Raw genomic sequence first — 27,452 nt, forward strand, 5'->3', positions numbered from 1 at the left:
GGTAACCTCCTCGTGGTCGTGATTAGTGGTTCTCGCTCTCAATGGGGCATGTGGTAAGTTGTGCATGGATTGCGGAGAGTAGCATGAGCCTCCGATGCTGTGAGTCTCCGCTGTGTCATGCACAACCAGCCATGTGATAAGATGTGTGGACTGACTGTTTCAGAAGCGGAGGCAACTGAGACTTGTCCTCTGCCACCCGAATTGAGGTGAGTAACCGCACCACCATGAGGACCTACTAAGTAGTGTGAATTGGGCATTCCAAATTGGGAGAACATTTTTTTTTTTTTTTTTTTAAAGAAATATATTGAAGAATATGAATAACTTGATACATTACAGTAAACTTAAAAAAGCATACACAGTCTGATGACATTGGAGAACTGGCCAACTCAAGAACCCTTCTAGGTGAAAATTAGTTTTTTGAAAAGAAAATATTTATCACACAACCTAGTGGCAACACACTTTATTTTTAAGAACTTTGCATCCAGAACTTGATAGAATATATCATCATGGAGTTAAGCAACAATATCAACCAAATGTGTGCCCTCATGCATTACGATTAAGAATCACAGGTTTCACTAAAGCTGAAACAGAAAGTTACTGTAACTTCCTCTTCCAAAGCTTTTTTTTTTTTTCTTTTTTTCTTTTTTTAACAGGATTGTGATGAAGGTAATGTTCAGCCCAGTTTTCGTGTTTATGGTTCATACATTAAGCCAATTATATCTGTTAACTCTTACAATTGGATTGCCACACTTTCCTTAAATACATCTAACATTTATATAGCTTGAGCTTATTTCCCATGGTGTGTTTTATTTAATTTCATTGTATTGACCCAAAGCCTATGAGTTCTGGTTAATCTGAATAAGAGGATGTGTTATGAAGGTAATTATCTCTGACCTTCCTCAGGGTTATTAATGCAAAAGCGTAACACTGCATTTGACTTAGTGGTTGAATACTTGGGCTGGTAACCCAAAGGTTTTTGGTTCAAACCCTAGAAGGCCATTGTGCACTTAAATAAAATACTTAACACCGTGTATCTCCTGGGTCCTCATAGTGAAATGTACAGTAATATACAGTACAGTACAGGTGTATATACTGTGTGTGTGTGTATATATATATATATATATATATATATATTCTTCTGTATATATATTCTTCTACTGCTGTAGCCCATCCACCTCAAGGTTTAAATGTTGTGCATTCTGAGATGCTATTCTGCTCACTATAATTGCACAGAGTGGTTATCTGAGTTACCGTAGACTTTGACAGTTCAAACCAGTCTGGCCATTCTCTGTTGACCTCTCTCATCAACAAGGCATTTTCTTCTGCAGAACTGCCACTTACTGGATGTTTTTTTGTTTGTTTGTTTGTTTGTTTGTTTTTTCACCATTCTGAGTAAATTCTAGAGACTGAAGCTCCTGACCCGCATATGCATGATTTTATGCATTGCACTGCTGCCACATAATTGGCTGATTAGATAATCGCAAGAATTAGTAGGTGTAGGTGTTCCTAATAAAGTGCTTGGTGAGTGTGTAAGTGTATACAGTTGTGCTCAAAAGTTTACATACCCTTGGAGAATTGTTAATATATGTACCATTTTTAAAGAAAACATGAGTGAGCAGGCAAAACACATTTCTTTTATTTCTTATGGGATTCATATTCAACTGTAGGTTATAACAGAATGGCACAATCATAAAACAAAACATGGCAACAAAGAAAAAAATGAAATGACCCCTGTTCAAAAGTCTGCATACTCTTAGTTCTTAATACTGTGTATTGCCCCCTTTAGCATCAACGACAGCGTGCAGTCTTTTGTAATAGTTGTCTATGAGGCCCCAAATTCTTGCAGGTGGTATAGCTGCCCATTCGTCTTGACAAAATGCCTCCAGGTCATGCAAAGTCTTTGGTCGTCTTGCATGAACCGCATATTTGAGATCTCCTCAGAGTGTCTCGATGATATTAAGGTCAGGAGACTGTGATGGCCACTCCAGAACCTTCACCTTTTTCTGCTGTAACCACTGGAGGGTCAACTTGGCCTTGTGCTTAGGGTCATTGTCGTGCTGGAAAGTCCAAGAGCGTCCCATATGCAGCTTTCGTGCAGAAGAATGCAAATTGTCTGCCAGTATTTTCTGATAACATGCTGCATTCATCTTGCCATCAATTTTCACAAGATTCCCCATGCCTTTAGAGCTCACACACCCCCAAAACATCAGTGAGCCACCACCATGCTTCACAGTGGAGATGGTATTCTTTTCACTATAGGCCTTGTTGACACCTCTCCAAACATAGCGCTTATAGTTGTGACCAAAAAGCTCTATTTTGGGGCATGTCAAGGTGTTATTGGGCATATTATAACTGGGCTTTTTTTGTGGCATTGGAGCAGTAAAATGTCTTTCTGGCAACTCGACCATGCAGCTCATTTTTGTTCAAGTATCGTCGTATTGTGCTCCTTGAAACAACCACACCGTCTTTTTCCAGAGCAGCCTGTATTTCTCTTGAGGTTACCTGTGGGTTTTTCTTTGTATCCCAAACAATTCTTTTGGCAGTTATGGCTGAAATCTTTCTTGGTCTGCTTGACCTTGGCTTGGTATCAAGACATCCCTGAATTTTCCACTTCTTAATAAGTGATTGAACAGTACTGACTGACATTTTCAAGGCTTTGGATATCTTTTTATATCCTTTTCCATCTTTATAAAGTTCCATTACCTTGTTACGCAGGTCTTTTGACAGTTCTCTTCTGCTCCCCATGGCTCAGTATCTAGCCTGCTCAGTGCATCCACGTGAGAGCTAACAAACTCATTGACTATTTATACACAGACACTAATTGCAATTTAAAAAGCCACAGATGTGGGAAATTAACCTTTAATTGCCATTTAAACCTGTGTGTGTCACCTTGTGTGTCTGTAACAAGGCCAAACATTCAAGGGTATGTAAACTTTTGATCAATGCCATTTGGGTAATTTCTGTTATCATTATGATTTAAAAAGGAGCCAAACAACTCTGTGATAATAAATGGCTTCATATGTCCTATCCTTAAATAAAAGATAGTCATATTTTCCAAATCAATGCCAAAATTTCACAATTTCTGCCAGGGTATGCAAACTTTTGAGCACAACTGTATATACAATTTAAGGACGTGTAATGAGGTAGACCAGATATCATCAGCTTTCTAATTCACACACTTTTCTTTCAAAAACCACAGAACATTTTAAAAGCAAAGTATTAAAGCACATTTTAAAAGCAAATTTTATGCCTTTCTTACAATGTTTTATATATATACAGGGTTTGGAGGATTACACCACTACAGATTACAGAATACATGCTGTAAAATGTAATTTGTAACATATTTCATTAGATTACTCAAGGTCAGTAATGTATTCTAAATAATTTGGATTACTTCTTCAGCGCTGGTAGATTCTTTCACTTGTTTTGACTATAAAAACTCTGCTAGCACAGTAAGACAAAATACACATGTTAAAAATACATTCTCTGAAAAATCTAAATATCTTTTGCAGATATTTATAAATCAAATATAAATATTTGATAAATCAAATTGTTCTTTTTTTAAGGATTTTTAGATATTTTTACAGGAAAACAATAAAAAAAATTATTATCAAGAATATGATTTTTGCCCTAATATCAAAGGTCTTACTAGAAAAAAAGAAACTATGATCCAACATGAATTTTCTTGATAAAAAATATGATCGTGTCTGGTAACATGTGCATGTAAAATGGCTAGAAATAGCATTTTAACTTAGCATAAAGCTGACAATTTACACAAGGTTTATTTCTATTTCTTCTGCTTCAAACTTACTTCAGACTTACTTCTCTGTCTGCTCGTATGAATGTAACACATCATAAGAAAGTGTTTCACCGCTGTTCAAATGCACTTTGGATCGCATCATTTATATGTATAAATGTTTTCCATCTGAAAGGACTAAATATTAAATGAAACAAATTACAATAAAATGCAAAGTAATCTCTTCAGTAATCAAAATACTTTCTGAATGTAACTGTACTCTAAATACCAATGATTTAAATTGTAACTGTAGTGGAATAGAGTTACTTATATTTTGTATTTTAAATACATAATCCTGTTACATGTACAGTTGCAGTCAAAATTATTCAACCCCCCCCCCAAGACAGTAAGGATTTACAAAGGTAATCTTTTCTGATGATCCAGAATTTTTAAACTTTACATCTATATCAGTTGAGTGACACATTCAAAGTCATAGTGTGAATATATAACCTAATATTTCTAAATAGCAGGATTTTTTTAAAATACATCCATGTCATAATTATTCAGCCCCTATTGCTTGTAGCTGTTTCTTAAATATGTAAGGCTACACAAGTAATTGTTTTAAAACAAAATTGTCATCAATCTGCAATGGCACTTATTTACGTTTTAAAATTTAAGTTTAGCGTTGTAAGCAAAAATGTATTTCTATGCAAAAAATGCAATTAAAAATAAGCTGTCACAAAAGCTAATAGAGGAGATTATTTCATTACACAAGAAAGGTCATGGCTAAAAGTACATTTCCAAGGCACTTCAATTATACACCATTCATACATTTTTTAAATATGGTACAACAGCAACCTTCTTGGGGTGTGGAAGAAACCAAAACTTCAAGGGAAATGTTGACTCCAGTTGACTGAATATTCAAGAAGTAATTAGGAAAGAAATGTGGAGTCCTGGAAGAAGGTTTTATAGACGTATGACACTAAACTGAAAATGAGTTTTAGACCCATGGGTCAGCAGTACGTCTGGAGTAAGATGACAAGGTGATGACAAGAACGACACCATCCCCACAGTCATGCATGGAGGTGGGTCAGTCTTGTTATGGGGGTGTTTTGCGGCTGCAGGTAATGGCTATCCTGACTATGTGACTGACACCATGGATTCTTTCATGTGGCAGGCCATTTTGGCATGAAAAATGTGATGACTTCAGTGTGTAAATTGAAGCTCGTGATCACTGGACTCTCCATCAAGACAATAACACCAAGGATACATCCAAGTTGTCCAAAATCTGGTTCAAGGATAGGTCGTGGAATGTCCTTAAATGGCCCTTTCAACCCATCATTAAAATCCCATTGCACACCTTTGTTGGGATTTAGTGTGTGGTGAGTGTACTGGCGCACTATGGCTGCCGTTGCATCATCCAGGTGGATGCTGCACACTGGTGGATGTTGAGGAGAGTCCCTGTTCACTGGGTGTGTAAAGCACTTTGAGTGTAGTGTCAGAAAAGTGCTATATAAATGTAACATTCATTCATTCATATATATATATATATATATATATATATATATATATATTCCCCATCATCATCATCGTAAGGAAGCCGGATCCCACCACAGAACAAAAAATGAAAGAGTTAGCCTAATTCTGACTATATATACATTTTGACTTTATTTCTAGCAATTGTTTAGTTATAACAATTTCGAAAAATAAAGAAAAAATTGAAAGACATGTCACAATTGTATCATATTAACTTACATGAAATTGTGCGATACAAAGTTGATAAAACCTTGCAGTTGCCACAGTTTACATCTTGTAATTAGGAGAATTGAAGTCACAATTGCGAGAAATAAAGTCAAAATTGTGAGATGCTGGCTTAAGAAACGATTACCATTTTATTGAATTTATTATTTGGCAGGACTAAGGCAGTATATCATCATCATCATCAGATTATGGGTAATTGAGATGACATGTTAGGCACTAGGCAGTGACAGCAGTGTCCTACAGTGTTACATGCTATGACTTAAATTACTTCATTTAGAACTATTTTAAATAGCATTTTCTAATTATTTTTTAATAATTCTTATTTAGGGCCTATGCAGTTTTTATGACCACTAATGGAATATTGGTATTTTTATACCAATATAAGAATGCTGACAAAAACTTTTAAAGATGGTGACTATAGTTACTATACTCACAATATAAATGTTCCCTTATACATTCATATTCATTTTAACCTCAAATCGTGATGTTAGAGGAAAAAAGTTAATGTCCGTTAACATCCAGTCATCCATTTGTCTATTACCTTTATACAGTTCATTATTGAATTGACAGGTTTCAGTGCAGATTATTAATTCAATTTGACTACTGTTTATTAAATCAATCAAACACAAAAACAATATAATGCTTCAATTCACAAATCTACAACACTGCACATTTTCAAAACCTGAGAAAGAAAATTACAAAAACAATGAATACATGACAGAATCAATGCGTTGGGGAATTAGTGTCATTAGTGCCTGATAACTACTGAAAACTACTACCCTGAATCAAAACACAAAGGCGGGGCTTTAAAACTGAGAAGTTCATAAAGTCTTACAGAGTCCTATGGTTTCATAATGCATATCACCAATCAGTGGTGCTATAGATATTGAAAGAACATCAGCTCTTGGGTTTCCCATTCCAAAAGCACAGGTTAATTTTTTTTTTTTTTTTTTACATAGAAACAAAGTGTAAAAAGTGGTAACCTGCAGTTGTTACCTCAAGTATCTGTTTCTACTTGATCTTTTTCTACTTATTTGACAAAACATTTTTTTAGAGTGTCATGGGAGCGGTGATATGCTGAAGTTGTGATCAGAGCTGGGGCTCGGGGTGGCAGGAATCGATTCAGGTGATACTTCCAGAGAGTCTTCTCTGTAGTCGGGCGACGCAGGACTGTCAGGAGACTCTGAAGGTTCTATGCGGTCTGACCTGCCTTGCATTATTTCCTCGGGAGTCTTCAGGAACCTGCAGCAGAGAGAGGGAGACTCATAATTCAATTGGGATTACTGAAATCAGCCAAAAATAATGTTTAATTGGCAGATTAACAGAAGTGTTAGCTCCACATTATGCGATTTAACAAATCTACCAACAGCATTAAATGCTTTCAAATATTCTAGTAAATGTTGAGTCTAAAATAAGTGTTCATTTAAGCAATTTTTGTACATTATCTGTGAAAGGATAAAAACACACTCATTCTTTATCCTTGTTGATCCCACGTACTCATGTGTGAACACTGTGTTTTGTCTTCACTATACGCTTTGCATAATTTAATTTAATTTAAACTGACTGATCTCAGTTCAGGATACTCTGGGCTTTCAGTAAAGGGTTAAACTTTTGATGCAAGGAGTCATGTGACAAACAACATGGCACCGATCTCAGCGGAGTTTGTCTTTGAGAGAAAAGGGCAACAAAACTATATCTGGTAAGAAACCTAATTAAGTTTTTACACTGAAACCTGTTTAAGTAAAAAGATTAGAGTCTCTAGTTTCATCCAGAAAAATGTAACTGAATTATCGTGAAACGGCATGCTGTTAAACGCAATGACCGCAGACGAGGACTACAGTGCTATTTTTCCCTTAGAAATCCTATTCACTGTGCATTATCACTTTGAGAATCGATGGGTTCATCCAAAAGATGGAAAATGTTGCTTTCAGAGGCTTTATATGGAGTTAGAAGGAAAATAAGGTGCATTTCAAACTGTTATGAGACCAATGCAGACAGACAGCACACTGTCGGCTAAGTCATTCACTAAATAAGGAGCAAGGGAGAATCCTATAGCTTTCTATGCAACCAAGTGCATTCACTCCAAACTTCAGACCAAAAGTTCAGTTTTAGGCTGTAGATGTTTGGACTACTCAACATGGTTGGCAGACATGGAACAAGGGAAATAATACATACTGTAGATTTAGAATTTATAATGCAAAATTTTATTTTAACATGGTTGGCAGTGATTGGACGATGCTGACGATTACTTGTATTAGAATGAATTATGCTCATTTCTGATTGGTAATATATATATATATATATATATATATATATATATATATATATATATATATATATATATACAGCTGTGCTCAAAACATTGCATACCCTGGCAGAAAGTTATGAAATTGATTTTGAAAATATGAATGATCATGCAAAAAAAACAAACAAACTGTCTTTTATTTAATGATAGTGATCATATCAAGCCATTTATTATCACATAGTTGTTTGGCTCCTTTTTAAATCATAATGATTACAGAAATCACCCAAATGGCCCTAATCAAAAGTTTACATACCCTTGAATGTTTGGCCTTGTTACAGACACACAAGGTGACACACACAGGTTTAAATGGCAATTAAAGTTTAATTTCCCACACCTGTGGCTTTTTAAATTGCAATTAGTGTCTGTGTATAAATAGTCAATGAGTTTGTTAGCTCTCACGTGGATGCACTGAGCAGGCTAGAATACTGAGCCATGGGGAGCAGAAAAGAACTGTCAAAAGACCTGCGTAACAAGGTAATGGAACTTTATAAAGATGGAAAAGGATATAAAAAGATATCCAAAGCCTTGAAAATGCCAGTCAGTACTGTTCAATCACTTATTAAGAAGTGGAAAATTCGGGGATCTCTTGATACCAAGCCAAAGTCAGGTAGATCAAGAAAGATTTCAGCCACAACAGCCAGAAGAATTGTTCGGGATACAAAGAAAAACCCACAGGTAACCTCAGGAGAAATACAGGCTGCTCTGGAAAAAGACAGTGTGGTTGTTTCAAGGAGCACAATACGACGATACTTGAACAAAAAGAGCTGCGTGGTCGAGTTGCCATGAAGAAGCCTTTACTGTGCCAATGCCACAAAAAAGCCCGGTTACAATATGCCCGACAACACCTTGACAGGCCTCAGAGCTTCTGGCACACTGTAATTTGTAGTGACGAGACCAAAATAGAGCTTTATGGTCACAAACATAAGCGCTAAGTTTGGAGAGGGGTCAACAAGGCCTATAGTGAAAAGAATACCATACCCACTGTGAAGCATGGTGGTGGCTCACTGATGTTTTGGGGGTGTGTGAGCTCTAAAGGCACGGGGAATCTTGTGAAAATTGATGGCAAGATGAATGCAGCATGTTATCAGAAAATACTGGCAGACAATTTGCATTCTTCTGCACGAAAGCTGCACATGGGACGCTCTTGGACTTTCCAGCATGACAATGACCCTAAGCACAAGGCCAAGTTGACCCTCCAGTGGTTACAGCAGAAAAAGGTGAAGGTTCTGGAGTGGCCATCACAGTCTCCTGATCTTAATATCATCAAGCCACTCTGGGGAGATCTCAAACGTGCGGTTCATGCAAGACGACCAAAGACTTTGCATGACCTGGAGGCATTTTGCCAAGACGAATGGGCAGTTATACCACCTGCAAGAATTTGGGGCCTCATAGACAACTAATACAAAAGACTGCACGCTGTCATTGATGCTAAAGTGGGCAATACACAGTATTAAGAACTAAGGGTATGCAGACTTTTGAACAGGGGTCATTTCATTTTTTTCTTTGTTGCCATGTTTTGTTTTATGATTGTGCCATTCTGTTATAACCTACTGTTGAATATAAATCCCATAAGAAATAAAAGAAATGTGTTTTGCCTGCTCACTCATGTTTTCTTTAAAAATGGTACATATATTACCAATTCTCCAAGGGTAAGCAAACTTTTGAGCACAACTGTATATACATACATATATATACACACACATACTTTTCCCAATACACATTGTTCCAAAGCAGCTTTACAGAAAATCAGCTGTAATGTCTGTAACTCTAAAAACAGGAATAACCAACACTCCTGGACACATAATAAACATTTTGATAAAAAAAAAAATAAATAAAAAAAAAACTCACTTTCTATAGCTTGGTATTATTTAAAATTTAGTCCTGCTGTCCCCATATGAGGACAAAATTTTAGGAAAACATTTTGCTTTTCAAATGTTTTTTTATTTTTTATTATTACTTTATTTATTATTATTTATTTTTACATTTTTTTTTTTTTCATTTTTATTTGGGGCTTCTAGTCACAAATCAAAACGTGAAATGGAAAATGCACACAACAGGTGTGCTCAGGTCTCAGGAGGTGTATTAATATCCACATTTTAGAACAAAAGTCATCAAAACTATGAAGAACCACAATTGGTAATTATGCAATATTAATTATACAATAATAATAATAATAATAATAATAATAATAATAAAGTTAAATCAAAACTATCTGTTATATTTGAAGAAGATTTTCATTTTCCTAGATTTCAGCTCTGTATACACTGGACATTTTCTCAATCAATTTCATAAGGTGCATCCTTATGCTTTTTAAACAGCATTTTAAACTCATCCGTTTCGATACTTTTATTCTAAGGTTTTTAAAGTGATAGTTCACCCAAAAATGAAAATTTTGTCATCATTTACACACATTCATATTGTTTCAGACCGGTTTGACTTTCTTCTGTGGAACAGAAAAGGAGATGTTAGGCAGAATTCACTTTCATTGTTTGGAAAAAAAGAAATTAAATTCTGTGTAACACTTCCTTTTGTGTTCCATGGAAAAGAGAAAGTCATACAGGTTTGGAACAATATGAGATTAAATTGATGGAATATGAATTTTTGAGTGAACTATCCTTTTAAGATCATGAGAAACAAATTCAGTAAAGTGTATTCCAACTTTCGACTAGCAGTATATGTCTCATTTACCATCGTTCAAATGGATTTATCCATAATACTGTATATCTAGGCTGATGACTGAAAAAACTCAAATCGACGACCACTACAATATGTCATACAAAAATAAAATTAAAAAAGATTTTTAAAAAGAAAATGCCTCCACTTACCGGAAAAGTAGCCTCTGCCCTGTCTCCTTCTTAATTATGTTGAGTTTGTAGTAGTGACGCAGCGCTCTAGACATTTTCTCATATGTCATATTGACTCTGTTCTGCAATACCAAACAAACAGATGAAAAGATTGTCAATAACCTTAATGGAAAAATCAAGAAGTCATAGTCGGCTGGCCAAACCTGTTACCTTGTGGTTGCCCCAGAGTCGTGCCAGTCCATTGGGATCCACCACTCTGAAGATCATGGCCTCCGTGTCCTCCCAGCGTATGTAGGCCTCGTACCTGCTGTCTGACAGCAGGTGGTACACATAATCCCATAAGAGTTTGCAGTCTAATGAAAAGTTGGAGTGGTTACAGGCATGTTACTATACATTATGAGAGGGCTTGTGACATTCAGTAAAAAAAAGAAAGAAAGAAAGAAAGTGTCAAAGGATGTGAAACTTGGACTACAAAAACTAAGTTTAGTGTTAAGAAATCAACCTCTGGCAAGTCAGATGTCCATCATGTCATGCATCATCTGATAATAGCAATAACAGAAAAATAAAACGTTTTGTTTACACTTGTTGTCTAATTGTATGGCTTTTGCCCTATGTGGAAAACAAATATGGGGTTGTGGGTATGGGAGCGGTCGGGAAGAAAACCACTGTGGGCAGAGAGCAGGTGAACAGGAACTCAAATTCAGCAAGAGCATTCGGGTGCGGTATAGAAACTTGCGGGAGTGGGATGGAAAAAATAGTCCTGTGCAGACCTCTTGCACAGACCGATTTTAGCTAAAGAAACCTACTGTAACCTAAACCTACTGTTTCTGATTTTAGTGTGATAAGTCTGGCAGGATGTAGGATGTTCTGGGTGATTGCTAAGGCATTGCTAGGTGGTTGCTAGGGAGTTCTGGGTGGTTGTTAGGTTGTTGCTTACTGGTCTCATTAAAAGCCAACCCCAATTCTCGAAAACTGACAATTTTTTTTTAATTATTATTATTTATTTATTTATTTTTTCCTTCCAAATCACTGATTCTTGAGATAAGGGACAAAATATGTTTTGTTTTTTTAATACTAAATTAATTTAGGGGGCCTGGGTTGCTCAGCAAGTACTGACGCTGACTACCATCCCTGGACTCGCGAGTTCGAATCCAGGGTGTGCTGAGTGACTCCAACCACGTCTCCTAAGCAACCAAATTGGCCCAGTTGCTAGGGAGGGTAGAATCACATGGGGTAACCACCTCGTGGTCGCAATTAGTGGTTCTCGCTCTCAATGGGGCACGTGGTAAGTTGTGCATGGATCGTGGAGAGTAGCATGAGCCTCCACATGCTAGGAGTCTCCGCGGTGTCATGCACAACGAGCCACATGATAAGATGCGTGGATTGACGGTCTCAGAAACGGAGGCAACTGAGACTTGTCCTCTGCCACCCGGATTGAGGTGAGTAACCACGCCACCAAGTGGACCTACTAAGTAGTGGGAATTGGGCATTCCAAATTGGGTAGAAAAGGAGATAAAAAAAAAATTAAAAAAAATACTAAATTAATTTGAAATGGATATATTTGTAGACAAAGTTCTCAGTAAGGGAACAGGTTTTTATAAAAACGCTTTTTTCTGTAAATTCACTTCATAACTTACATCTTACTGTCATTTGTGTCAACTCCATCAGACACACTATAAAGCATGCTATTTTAATTTGAAACATCTAACAAAAGTACAAAGTCTTTAATTGTCTAATAATGGTGTTCAGTAAAGGAGCTAATTGATAAAATGCATTGTATATTTTATTTTCCTGTTTTCACACTATTCTGAAAACTCCGACGGAGTTGACAAAATTGAATATTTTTCCATCTTAACCATGTGTTGTACTCTGGAGCCAATTTTTTATTTTTTTTTGTCCTCAGTTGAAGCTGCCTCTATAACCTAAACTAAAATACCAAAATTTATACCACAATCCTAACAGAAATTTTCACAATGGGAATTATGTAATTGTTTATATAAAATATACCAGACTACGTGTCCTACTGTTGCATCCAACATGAGCAGGAAATGGGCAAGGGGTACTCAGAGTTATAGCTGACCATGACATTGTCTGATTGTCTGATTCAGGATTATATAAAAAAAAAAACACATCTAACGGAGTTGACGCAAAGGGAGGACACAACTTTTATAGACAGATTTTATGGAAAATATAAAGTTTACTTTATATATTGTTTGATATCTTACAGATCCCTAGTTTTCATTTGATATTTATATTTATGAGTTTGTTGCATTTTTAAACATTTTTTGACAGTTTAAAATTGTGACCTCTTGCTGAGCGCAGTTGTGCTTCCAAGTATGGAGCATTTAAGATAAAAAACATCTAATTCAATTATTAAAAAAAAATATATAAGTAATATATTCCCTAAGTATACACATATCTTTTAGATTTTACTTTTCCAGTATTTGTATTATTATGAATTTATTTTTTTAACATAAAGATGACTTTTGTATGTAAGACATGTTTTGTCCCTTATCTCAAGAATCAGTGAAATATGTTAATTAACATACACTCATTTTCAACTTCATGAATTTCTTTACTGATAAAATTGAAATAATCAGAAATAAAATTGGAATTATGCAATCATGTGTCACAGTCCCTCAGAAAACAGTGTCTCATAATTTTCCACACGTGAAACTTCAATCCTTCACTGTCATAGGTCATGAAGAGATAACAAAACGTATCGAAATGTATCGAAAGACATGTACGTTAGATCCAATACCAACTAAGCTAAAATAGGTATTCCCTGTAATCTCAGAACCTCTTCTTAATATTATTAACTCCTCGTTTTCCTTAGGACATGTCCCAAGAAACTTTAAAATGGCAGTTATCAAACCACATATATTTCAAATCTCCCGTTTATGTCAAAAATACTAGAAAATGTTGTGTCTTCCCAATTATGTTCATTTCTACAGAGAAATAGTATATATGAATAATTTCAGTCAGGATTTAGGTCACACCACAGTACAAAGGCTTCATTTATAAGAGTTACTAATGACTTGCTCTTATCATCTGATCGCGTCTGCATTTCACTTCTAGTGCTTTTAGATCTTAGTGCTGACTTCGACATGATAGATCATGATATTCTCTTGAATAGGCTAAAGAATTAATGTTGGCATTTGTGGACTTGCATTAGCATGGTTTCGGTCCTATTTAGCAGACCACTACCACTTTGTCTGTGTAAACGAGGAATTGTCAAATCAAACAAAAGTTAAGTATGGAGTGCCACAGGGATCAGTTTTAGGGCCTCTGCTTTTCTCCTTATATATGCTTCCCCTGGGAGATATTATCAGGAATTGTGGAATAAGTTTACACTGTAATGCCGATGATACCCAACTTTATATTTCTTCGAAACCTGATGAAATTTCAAATTTCTCCAAATTAGCAGAGTGTATCAATGAAATCAAAGATTGGATGGCCAGAAATTTCCTTCTGCTCAATTCCGACAAAACAGAGGTACTAGTTATTGGACCAAAAACCTCTAAAAATAAGCCGCTAAAATATAATTTGACTCTCGATGGATGAACCGTTACATCGTCTTCAACAGCGAAGAACTTTGTTGTTACATTTGATACCAATATGTCATTTGAAAATCAAATTTCCAATGTTTGTAGAACAGCATTCTTCCACCTAAGAAATATTGCTAAGTTACGACACATGCTTTCTGTTGCTGATCCCGAAAAACTAATTAATGCGTTCATGACCTCAAGACTAGATTATTGTTATGCATTACTGGGAGGATGTCCAGCAAGTTCAATAAATAAACTTCAATTGGTTCAAAATGCAGCAGCCAGAGTGCTGACAAGAACCAAGAAATATGATCATATCCCATTTTATCGTCGTTACATTGGCTACCTGTTAAATTTTGTATTAATTTTTAAATTCTGTTAACTACATACAAAGCTTTAAATGGTATAGCTCCACAGTACTTAAGTGACCTTCTACCACGCTACATTCCATCACATTCATTATGATCACAAAACTCTGGCCTGTTAATAGTTCCTAGAATATCAAAATCCACAAAAGGAGGTAGATCCTTTTCCCTGTTTGGCTCCTAAACTATGGAATAGTCTCCCTAACACTGTTTGGGATGCAGACACACTCACTGAGTTTAAGTCTAGACTAAAGACTCATCTATTTAGACAGGCATACACCTAATTTATCCATCAACTCACAATTAGGCTGCTTTAGTTAGGTCTGCCAGAACCTGAAAAATTGATCATGATCTATAACTCTGCAAATAATTTAATGGCATCTACGCTAATATTATTCTATTTGTTTCCATGTCTCAACCTTGGGACTACTTTCCTGAGGTCACCAGAACCGGCTGGATCCAGCTCCATTCCTGCTTGGTATCGGACCCCACTGCTACGTGTCTCTTAAATGCAGCCGGTGCCATCCAGACATCACTTCAGTCTATTACGATGGACCTCAGCGGATTAGCTGATGCCAACTCCAACCATAAGACATAGGATACTTCATATTCCATTGCCTGAACCTTGGACTTAGGATAGACCTCACCAAAATGACCGGCCGGTTGAACTGCGAAGCACCTCACTGATCTTGGCCAGCATCACCTTGGTCTAATGATGGACTACACTCTTAAATGGAATACACAGACTATCAATAAATTGCCAACAAAATCCTTCAAAGGCCTTCAAGAAACCACAGTGAGCCTGGTTTCTCCCAAGGTTATTTTCTCCATTAACCAATATCTTATAGAGGTTTGTGTTTCTTGCACAGTTGCCTTCGGCTTGCTCACTGGGGTTATAAATACAATTATTATTGAATTACTTATTTTTATACACACTTCATAATCATATTTAATCAAACTACACAATAATGACTCTTAAGACTTTATAGATATTACAGTTTCATTTTCTGTTAATGCATGATTTTCTGTAAAGCTGCTTTGGAACAATGCATGTTGTGAAAGGCGCTATACAAATAAAAATGGCTTGACTTAATGTAAGAAGATCTTAGTAAATAAAATATCAACTGTTGTTGGTCTCTGAAACAACATGCATGTGTACCTGCAATCTTTCCATTGGCTTCAGAGGTGTGCATTGTGTTTCCAGCACTCTCATGTTTATTTGACAGGTTGAGGGGCTCATCTGTACAGTAAAGTTCTCCAGGCTTTTTGCCTGGAGACACCTGCTGCATATTTTCCTCAGGAGAATGATGAGAAAGCCCTGCAAAATATGGATAAAGTATGAACAAAACTTAAATGTAAAAGTGCAATTTATCACTATATTATCAACTCATCCATATCCCATATCCATATTCCAGAAGTATTTTTCCCATTCAATACTTCCATAAGGATATTATAAAATCCTTCATAAAATAATTCTAAGCCATAAACAAACCAGCTCTGAGATGAATCACAACATTACAAACTTTAGTTTGAAGCAAAAAAGTATTTGAAAATCAGTCAAAAAACAAAAGGTGCATAACGGTGTACTTTACACTTTAATGAGGGAAAGAACTACAATCCAATGAAGCATTGCAAATGACTTAATCAGATTACAATCGATGGAAAACTATTAATTCAAAGTTGTTTATTATAAGTATATAAACAATGTATTTACATTTTAATGCAAAATATTCATAAATTTTCAAAAGTAGTTTGAGACATGACTCAGAGTTTTTCAAAGTGCATCACTGAAGTGGGTGGCTGCTGCAGAGCTCTTTTAGTGAGTTTTGTTTGCTACAGTTCTCTGATTGGTGGATCTTTCTCTGCTGGATAATAGATACAGTATTGTAGTTCTTAAACAGGAATTCCAAAATAAAACTTTCATTATGTAAAAATCAATGCAAAGTTAAAATAACAGACTGGTGGCTTCAACAGAAGCAGATACCATTGTTTAATGACCTCAGAGCTTCTGGAAGGTCTCTCTTTAAAGGTTTATAAGTTATTGGTAAAAATCATTCACCTATGGAGAAAAATAAATGGGAATTTTACCTCCAGAACAAGACTATTGCACTTTATTACCCCAACAATATGTATCTGAGCATTCTTAAATACTGACAAAGTGTGTGCATCTTTCTCAGATGTTGCATGAAACAGTTGTGAAATTGGCCAGACAAACAGATCTATTTTTTTAGATGATTCTTAGCAATGTCCATTCATTTCAATATGTATGAATTCAATATTGAGATATTGCCTCTTGTCTTATAAGTTTTAAATATGGTTGAATCTCTAACCTGTTTGATTGTCCTGTAGATGCTCAGAGTCAACACATATAGGTTTCCCCTCCTGGCACTCATCGCTTCTGCAGCCAGCTGTTGACACTCGTGAATTTGGATTCACAGGACAAACAGGAACAGCTCTGTCAGTGGGAATGCAAGGACCTGCAAGACAGTTCACAGAGTGATAAAGAGATGGTCTGTGTGAAGAAGAGGGGTCGAGATAAGGTATAGTTTACAGCTGGTTCACAGTTGTAGTGACAAAGCAAATTAATCACTCTTTTCTCATGACACTTCAATTCACATTACATAAGGGTCAAGCCTGGAGCAGAAAGCAGGCAAAAGGTAAATATGTATAAATTAGTGGTGCTGGCAAAGGCAAGCATTGTTAATACTATTGCTCATACTTTTGTTTAAGGATTCGAACAAACCCCTTGCCAAAGTATTATAGTTTTGTGTGTAACTGGTTCCCTTTTAAGTCGGTCATTTCAACGCTGCGTCTGTAGCTGTATTCTTCCCAGAAGTGACGATCTCTGAAGCTCTTTAAAATCATGCCAATATTTTGGCAGATGTCACTTGATGCTCAGCCCCTGATGTGCATCATCACGGATATATAAATCTTGAGCACAACGCCATTTCATTAGAACTTTTCTCCTCAGGGCCACAAATACACCTCTCGTGCACTGGATGCCCGAATCTTCTCTTTGTCATTGATATTGCACACTATTGCGAGTGTATTATTTCTATCTCTCTGCCTGTGGTCCAAGGAACAGCGTATACTTTATCACAGCTGCATTTGAAACGCTATTGATACTGTGAATGTTGAGTTGTTGAATTGTTGAGTCACGCCACCTGGTGCCATTATTCCCAGAGTTGCATAAAAAGCTGGTCAAAACATGCCGTTTGCCCTACTCTGCCCAAAAGCACGTTTCTGGTGCAGCAGCAGCCTTCACAGCGCTTGACCGTACCACACAAAGGGGTTATATTGAGATCCCCTCCATTGAAAAGGCAGTTGCAGCACATCTATGCCCCTCCTCTGCATTGAGATTAAAATCCTGGCCGGTGTACCCGTCCAAACCAAGTCTTCATACGTCCTCGCTCGTAGGCAAGCACAATACTGTTTGCGACAAGGACAAGGCTGTTTTGCTCGATGATCCGGTGTCGCAGCAGGGCCTCTTCGGTGACACTTTGAGTGCCTTCACTGAGTGGTTCCAAACAGCTAAAGCAGCCACAAGCGTTCACATCTCTTGCCTAGGCAAAATGCTTTTGTGTCGCAGCTGGTTCACTCACGCTGTTCCTTAAGGCAGCGCCCTGTTAAGCTCAGTGCACCTGCCATGTCAGCTCTCAAGAAGGTGGAGACTAAGCCAGCGGTTAGGCCCCAGTGGCCATGGCTAAACTCCTCCATGTTTCGCTCGCTCTCTCTGATGATAAATGTCAGGATCAAGAAGATGTCCACAACACTGTTGTTGTTTGTTCTGTTGTTAGATACCTGCCAAATGTTATAAATTGCTTTTTTCCAGTTCCAAATGTGAATTCAGTCTTACTGCATGACCACTTCCTAATTGTGGGCGGCATTCAGACCCAGGCGAACACAGGCGAGTCCCTGTGTCCTCTGTCTTGCTACACAGAGGTGTGTCACTGTGTATTGACATTTGGGTACTGTGCACAGTTGAACATGTCTACATGCTTAAGTTCGTGATTCTGCCACCAATCTTTAATGGCATTCTGTCCTCCACTGTGATGATGCAGGACGTGCCTATGTTGCACTCAGAGGTACAAAGCATCCTTGCCAAGGACGTGACAGAAATTGTAATGTTGTGCAATGCATAGAAAGGCTTTTACAGCTATTATTTTCTGATCGCTAAGAAGGACGGTGGGCTGCGTCCCATTTTTGACTTAAGATAATTAAGACTCTTGTAAACTCTGTTCAAGATGGTAACTCAGAGATGGATCTTGTCTCATGTCTGTCCTCTGGACTGGTTTGTGTCATTCGATCTGAAAGAAGCATACTTTCATATGCAAATTTGGAAAACGCATGTGTTATATCAGAAAGGAATTGCGCTCAGCCAGGTTACCAAAAGGCAAAGTTGTCACAAAGGTTTTGACCACTCCCTTAGAGCTCAGGTAGTAACCTGGTATGCTTTCTCCCCTCCCCTCTTTGATTCAGATGACACACAAAGACTACACATGCTCTGTCCCAAGAGTGCGTTACGAATGTACACTGACCATACAAGTCAATTAATTTTTTACTTGGTTGTCTATGCCATTGCACTTGCTTATGATTTGCACGTCCATTATCCCATGGAGTCAAGGCCCATTTGACAAAGAGGCTTGTTCTTGGGCTTGGGCGATGGGTGTGCATTATCTGTCCGGCTGAAGGCTGGGCATCCCCTAATATCTTTGCCAGGTTTTATAACTTGGATGTTTCTTCTCTCTTCCTAAGTCCTTGCTGCGAACAAGAGTTAATTTCTCTGTTCATTGCCGTGACTGCTTGTGTCATTGTGTACTGGCCATTGGTCTTGGGACCTGTTGTCTTTGTCACTACTGATTTAAAGAGTAATGTGTTTAATGTTTGCTACCCTATTGGTTGGTGGCATTAGATTATTCTGTCAGTCACTGACCATTCTGAACTCATTCCGTCACTATGTGGTTGAGTATTTCTGAACCATTTTTCACTACCCTGTATGTAGTGTAATTGTAATATTTTTTAACCATACATGATTATTGTACTTTTCTCTTTCCTTCCTATTGTTCAATATGATATGGTACCTTGCTGATGACTTTCAACTATCCTATTGGCTAGTAAGCATTACCTTGTGTGTGCAAATCAGTAGCATGGCGCTGTGGTATATGGGCCCATAGCGTCAGCTACTGACGCAGCGTCGAAGTGACCGACTTGAAAAAGAATATCTCATCTCAGTTATGAGTGTAACCTTAGTTTCTTGAAAGGAGGGAATGAGATGCTGCATCTGCTAACTGCACTAATTATTTCTCACTGTTATGGGCCTGAGAGATGCGCTCTATTCCCTTCAGTTTAAAGATCCTGATGAAGTGGCACTGTGCTTCGGTTAATATACCCGCAATAACGTACATCGGGGCAGAGCATCAAGAGCCATCTGCCATTTGGCAGCGTCTACTATCGTTCCCTCTTTCAGGGTCCATGGTTACACTGTTTGTGCTAAGGACATGACTCGTGTGGCTTTTTTAAGGTGTTTTCTCTATGTGAAAAATACACTCTCATCTGGTTTTGTACAGGCAAAAACCACTGACATTTTCATCATAAAATGTAAAAAAAATAAAAATCTAGTTCTCTTTACATTCTGTTAAACATTGTCTGAGTAGAAGCTCTCTCAAAAAAAAAAAAAAAAAAAAAAAAAAAGTGAAAAGGGCTTTGCACTGTATTTTGTTAACAGAGAACAGGTAAGCCTGATTTATCCACACCTATTAACAACAGCACTAGTTGCTTTGCAACCAGGAAATCCCCTTCTCTAGCACAAAGGAATGGGAGCTATTTAACCCCATTGTACCTGTTTTGAATTAACAAAAGAAGCAGATCAGTGTTTGCAATTAAACTCAGTACTGAAATAAAATGTTTAGTACATATTATATGAAGAATGCTTCTTTTTAAAAGGGCTAAAAAGCATATAGATGGGAAAACAGTGGCAATGGTATGTCTACTACAAGCTATATCAAGATATCTGATTTCATCTCCTCTTTGGCACTTGTTCAAGTAGGAAGTCTAAGACTTATCAAAATGTCCTCTAACTGTAGCATTACAGAAAAAAGACTGAACAAGGAAGAGTTCTACCAGCTAGTTCCTCAAAAATGCTTTAAAATTCTGTGAATCATCTAAAAAAATATATATATTTTGATCTGGCAATCTCCTCACTGCTGATTTGGACAAGGATCATTGCCTCTAAATCATTACTGATTCTTACATTAGGTGATTCAGAAAGTCAGATTGTCAACATAACAATATAAAGAATATAAAAACACCTAAATCAAATTTCAATAACCAAACAAATAGGAAATAAAAATCAGTTGACCAAATAATACTGTACAAGCATGTCCTTTGAAGATGCATACATTTGTATATACAGTATTTAGACTCATGCTGTAAACTGTTAACTGTTACCATAATGCATGCATAGACAGACAGAGATTTTATGATAAGAAAAGTGAAAAGCAGTCACCTGCCATTCCATGCGAGGCGAGCATCTGTTGTGACTGTGTGTTGGAGCTGGAGAGTGGACTGAAGATAGCACATCTCCTATGTTGCTTCACATGTTGAAGGAGTTCATATAGTACATCACCTGTTTCCAACATGACAGTTGCCATACAAAAACAATACACTGTCATTGTGAAAGGTGTTGACAAATCTAATTACTATAACTTTAATTTTAGTCTCACAGACCAGAACTGGGACAGCGGAGACGGAAGTCCTCTTTGGTGAGGAGACAGAGTGCTTTTCCATTCATCTCAAATCGCTGGTGGTCTGCACGTCGCAGAGAATATTCCCTCTGAGCCCATCGCAGCCAGAGATTCACATCCTCCTTATCCCACAGAGAAGGATTTATCCCTGTACATTCCAGCCATAAAAATGCCAGAAACAATAAAGGGTTAGTTCATCCATAAATGGAAATTCTATCTTTATTTACTAACCCAAGTTTTACATTTCAAACCCATATAACCTTCTTTAATGTGTGAAAAAATAAAAGAAGTTATTCTGCAGCATGTGCAAGCTGCTCTTTTCCAAAACAAAAAAAATATACAAAAATAAAAATTGAGGCTAGTACGAAAAAGGCAATCAAAAACACCACATATCATAAAAGTATTGTATTCCATACAACTTTTGCATCATATTCCAAGTAATCTGAAGACATATGATAGCTTTGTGTGAGGAACAGACTGAAATTTGTTGTTATTTGCTGATAATCTTCCCCTCTGCTATAGCTCTTAAGTCTTTCATTCAAATACAAGACATGCAAAAACCAAGGCGTCAAATCTGGCATGATGTTTCTTGAGACACCGGATTTTAATATGTGCAAGCTCGAATGAGATTTCAGAGGGGTACGCATCCTGAAGAGCATGCGAGTCGAGACGTTAATTGAAAGTGGCATTGAAGCACCACAAAATTATGTTTTTCATCTAAAATTTGCTTTTTATGACACTATCGGTTAGGTTTAGGTTCAAAGTTTAGAGAAGGTAGGTTGTTTTTAAAACTATACTGAACAAAAATATAAACGCAACATGCAACAATTTCAAAGATTTTACTGAGTTACAGTTCATTTAAGGAAATCAGTCAATTGAAATAAATTAATTAGGCCCTAATCTGATCTGATCGTATGGAAAATTTCTGGGATCTTTTATTTCAGCTTATGAAACACGAGCCAACACTTTACATGTTGCGTTTATATTTTTGTTCAGTGTATATAGAACATTAACCTTAAATACCTCACCTGTTTGGAGCATTGAACTCACTTGTAACACCACACTGTCAACATTTCACCTCAGAACTGCCCAGATATGTGTAATGTACCACGTAATATAATTTTGCAAAAAGGTCGCTACAGTCACGTAATGTTTATGTGACCAGGCTGCACAGATCACTGTATGTTTACCTTGTTTGGAAAAAAGCAGCTTGGGCATTATGCTAAACATTCTCCTTTTGTGTTCCACAGAAGAAAGAAAATTATAATGGTAGAATAGCATAAGTAATTCTTTTTATTCAGCATATTTCATATGCTGATTTCATATTCATATTTCATCTGTTTATTTATTGTAAATTCAAAAATACTTCAAAGATTTCAAAAGTATTTACAAAAATATTTGCAAATTCAGTCTAATGGTCAACTGATGTCATAACAGCAATTTTTGTAAAAAATAAATAAATAAATAATGTTTACGAGGGGAACATACGTAGTCTTCCAGGTAGTTTGCACAGTTCATCCGGCACAACTTCATACATGGAGGGAAGATCATTTTGAGGGTTTGACTGAACTGAAGAACAGACTGGAGGTCTGTTCCCATTACAACTCTATTGAAGGTTGGAAGACAAAACAAAATGAAACATTTATTAAGGTGGTGGGGGCCTTTTGCCATCAGTGATTTCTGAATTATTGCTGTACTTAATAGTGTATTTATATGCATCAGAAGGTCTAAAGGGCCCTTCTTTCTAACACTTAGAAAGTAACTATGAGGACTCTTTTTTTTTTTTTTTATCAAAACAAAGTGAAATCTCAATGCACACAGCAAAAGTGAAAGTAAATCTGAGGCAGACAATAGTTTTTATTTTCAATTTTGCACAGACCCCTGAGTTGATAATAAACTTATTTTACTCCTAGAAATCTATACCGATAAGTTAGAATATTTTTGCTTTCCCATAAGGGTTTTCAGAGGGTTTACAACATACATTTTAAAAAAGGTAGTTGAATACATTTTGCAAATGTAGTATTTTTGGTTTGTTTGTGGTACTAAAAAAGCAATGATTAGGCATCAAAATTCATGATCCACTTTTAACAGGTCAATAAGTTGTGTGTATCTATGGTACCTTAGTTCTTACCTTTATTAAAGGTGTCGGTGTGGAGACGTCACTCATGTTCTTTAACCAGACAACACAAACACATCAAAATATTCGCTGATCAATAACTGATCTATACATACAGAGTGTAAAAAAACTTTACAGACGCGTAAAGTTTTAGTCTCGCACAGCAGAGTTTGTCTTATTTTATTTTGTCGATTGCCTGCAATATTAAGAATCCTTCCGGGAAATGAAAACGAAAGTGACGGGATCTGTGAGGGGTGTGTACTTTAAATATCACTAACACTACTTCAGGGAAAAGAAAGGGATTGCGTGTTTTCGTGCGTAACTTTTAAGCTGCCCATCTGTTTCCTGAAAGCTTTGAAAGATTATAACCGCAAAAATTAGGCTAAGTTAGTGGGAAATAAACAATGAATAAAATTTAAAAGTACAAAAAAAACAAAAAAAAAAACAAAACAAATTGTTTTGTTAAAAGTGACAGTGGGCTATATAACACAAAAAGTCGGAAAATATAGGCTAAATAATGTTTGATTTAATATTAATCAATAATATAATATAATATAATATGATAATATTATATTATCATGTAATTACATTACATTATCATTATATTATCATAATATATGATAATCTATTCATGAAACATGAGAATACGCAGCGCCTCGCTTTTATATCAAAACCTAGTAAGCTGCCTAATTAGACAGCATTTTTGGACATCGGAGGTCCGTGGCCAAGTCTGCAAGCACATTTAGCTAATGCGCAAAAATACTGTCAAGGCAGTTCACACTGTAATTTTAGAGACACAGCCATTGGTTTATGTGTGTGAATCAGATTAGAGGACCGGAACTAGCTGTTGTATACATATTTTTTTACTGACAAAAAAATGGTTAACCTAAAATGTGTGCTTCATGTAGTAAAATGAAAATTAATTCGTTTTATTAAACTTAAAAATATGACTTAACATCACTGAATCAGCCTCAAAACATTATGTTACACCAACAGAACAAATGTTATGGGTTAGATCATGAATAAAGAGCAAGTAAACATTGCAGGTTACAACTTTTTACAGTGTATGTAATACAATCACAACTTACCTTAATCGTCTTTTGATAGTGGATAAAGATGTGTGGAGAATATCTGCCATCTGTGGTACTGTAAAACTGCAAGACCTCAGGAATGACAGCTGACTATGATTGTCTCAATTACTATTCAGAACAACCTCAACAAGAAAAGCTTTTTTTTTTTTTTTTTTTTTTTTTTTTTTTGAATGAGTTTCATTTCAGTGTGATGTCATTTTCCTTCATGTGTTCTGAACCATCTGAATAAACTCTGTTATCCCATGGATAATTTCTTCTGCAGCCTGGGCATTTATAAGCCTCCCCCTTGCCCACTCCAGACTCCTCTGCATGGTTTCAATTCTGAAAATGTAAATATAAGTAAAAATAGTTATGAGAATGAGTACATCAGTGATTTTCCAATACTTGCAACACACAACTTTTCAGGAGTTTGGAATCACTAAGAATGTTTTTTCACGTTTTGAAAGAATTTGCTACTTTAGTTAGCTTGCAAAGTTTGTGAAAACAAATATTCAGTTTAGTTAGTCACCTAGCTGTTAAACCTGAACTCAAACTCTGAGTCAAATTCTGTGTGAGTAGTTGAATAAACAGTTTTGGACAGTGGAGACAAAATCCTTATCTATTAAGTGATGACAGAAGGACATCAGGTCCTGGATTATCTGTCAACAAAAGTCGGGTGCAGTCATTTCATTTAATGTGCGTTTGCACTGTGAAACAAAATAAATCGTTGCCGTTTATGATTTGAATCCTCCGACTTGCCGTGGATACCTCAAATGCGATAGAGGAGGAGTTATGTACATGAGCAAATGAATGCGCTAATTAAGTTAGGTGAGGTGCTACAATAACACCAGACGGTGTGTGGCTTTAACTTATGGAAAGCCAAGAGGGTCAGAATTCACGTGCTTTGAAACGCCGTTTTCTAAACGGCGTAAGGCGTTAAGTAAACGCCGTATGCCGTCACACGTTAAGTTAACGCCGTCACGCGTTAAGTTAACGCGTGTTATTTTAGCACCTCACCTAACTTAATTAGCGCATTCATTTGGAAAATCACTGATGTACTCATTCTCATAACTATTTTTACATTATATTTACATTTTCAGAATTGAAACCATGCAGAGGAGTCTGGAGTGGGCAAGGGGGAGGCTTATAAATGCCCAGGCTGCAGATGAAATTATCCATGGGATAACAGAGTTTATTCAGATGGTTCAGAATTTAGACAGGACAACACATGAAGGAAAATGACATAACACTGAAATGAAACTCATTCAAAGATAAAAAATTAATTTCTTGTTGAGATCGTTCCGAATAGTAATTATTGAGACAATCATAAAATCGTTGCTCTTTATTCATGATCTAACCCATAAAATTAGTTCTGTTTGTGTAACCTAATGTATTGAGGCTGATTCAATGATGTTAAGTTATATTTTTGAGTTTAATAAAATTTATTACTTTTCATTTTACTACATGAAGCACACATTTTAGGTTAACATCTTTTTGTCCATAAAGAAATATTTATACAACAGCTAGTTATGGTCCTCTAATCTGATTCACACACTTGAATATTTAGTTTTTTTTTTTTTTTTTAATGTAGTGTGTTGCCTTATTGAGAATCAGTGAATGTTTGCGCCATTTTAAAATGTTATGTTTCAGTGCCTTAATTGTCTTTAGTGGACAAGTCATTTTTGAGAAGAACTACTGTTTGCAGAAAGTGCTGGGAAACCAAAGAATATGCAGTACCTTATGGATTTCTGTGGGTAGATTCAATGCTCAGGACTAATCAGGGACTCGTACACAACTACAGTATCTTAAAAGACACAAACAGTCACTGATCATTGAGGAAGCAACACACAAAATTAAGAATCAAAGAATATATATATATATATATATATATATATATATATATATATATATATATATATATATATTATAAACTTTTGAACAGGATCATTTGTGTAAATTCAGTTATTTTGTTTCGTGTAATATACAGTAGGTACATATCTGTCAATTATTATAATAATAGTAATATATTTTAATTATAGGTGCCTTTCAAGACACTCAAGGACACCTTACAACATAGAGGCAAATTATTTTACAAGGGAAATGTAAACTTGTGTCTGTATGTCTAAAATTTATATTGGGGACAAAATTACTGAGTGCATTTTATGATCTGTAAAGTCTATTTTAAGGATCCTACTACTCCATATTAAAGCCCATTCTCCCTGTTTGGATTTTTCTTTTCAGGTGCTTCAATATGTTGCAGTCTGCTTCCTATTCAGACATGACTGATTCAGCCTTGGATGAAAAAATTCGGGACCTGGTGGCTGGAAATGATCAGCTTGGCCCAGAGGCTGTCCGGGCGCGACTGAGAGCAGAGGGAATCTGGGTGCAGAGATGGAGAGTGAGGATCAGTTTGTATCAGTTTGCTGCAGCCCCCAGAGCAATGTCTCAGAGACTCCGTAGAAGGTCTTACCGTGTCGCAGGACCTAATTCTTTATGGCATCTGGATGGAAACCACAAACTAATAAGGTTCATGCAATTCTCACCAATTTCTTTAAGTTACCCATTAATTATCTTTATTAAAAACTACAGGAAAATGATACATAGAACTGATGTGTTGGGCAGTAATTTTCTAGTTCTCTTAAACTGTTGTTTTTTGCAACTAACTATCTAATATATTACGAATTTAGCTTGAGGATCGTCATTCATTTTGCCATTGGTGGCTACAGTCGGCTCATCACTTTTCTCCGTGCTGCTAACAACAATTGCAGCAACACTGTGATGGATTATTTTTTGGATGCAGTCTCCAAATATGGAGACCCTTCCAGAGTGAGGACCGATCATGGTGGAGAAAATAATGCAGTTTGCTTGTTCATGAACTTGTTTAGAGGCACTGGCCGAGGTAGTGCTCTTAGAGGAAGAAGCACACACAATCAGAGGATTGAGAGACTCTGGTTGGATCTCTGGCGTGGCATGACAAATGTTCCATTTTCTTGAGACTCAGGGC

General features: G+C 36.5%; 1 protein-coding gene across 1 annotated transcript; it reads right to left on the minus strand.

The window, feature by feature from the left end:
- Window positions 1-5,611: 5,611 nt before the first annotated feature.
- Window positions 5,612-23,697, minus strand: etv7 (ETS variant transcription factor 7). The gene is made up of 9 exons (XM_051659854.1): window positions 23,394-23,697; window positions 22,751-22,868; window positions 21,246-21,410; window positions 21,025-21,144; window positions 16,850-16,996; window positions 15,679-15,837; window positions 10,817-10,959; window positions 10,628-10,728; window positions 5,612-6,739 (listed from the first exon to the last, which is right to left on the minus strand). The coding sequence occupies exons 1-9, from the start codon at window positions 23,427-23,429 to the stop codon at window positions 6,556-6,558; spliced, it is 1,173 nt and encodes a 390-aa protein (XP_051515814.1). The 5' UTR covers window positions 23,430-23,697; the 3' UTR covers window positions 5,612-6,555.
- Window positions 23,698-27,452: the final 3,755 nt, after the last annotated feature.

Source organism: Myxocyprinus asiaticus, chromosome 28 (genome assembly GCF_019703515.2).
Source record: "Myxocyprinus asiaticus isolate MX2 ecotype Aquarium Trade chromosome 28, UBuf_Myxa_2, whole genome shotgun sequence".
In the NCBI taxonomy this organism is placed as follows: Eukaryota; Metazoa; Chordata; class Actinopteri; order Cypriniformes; family Catostomidae; genus Myxocyprinus; species Myxocyprinus asiaticus.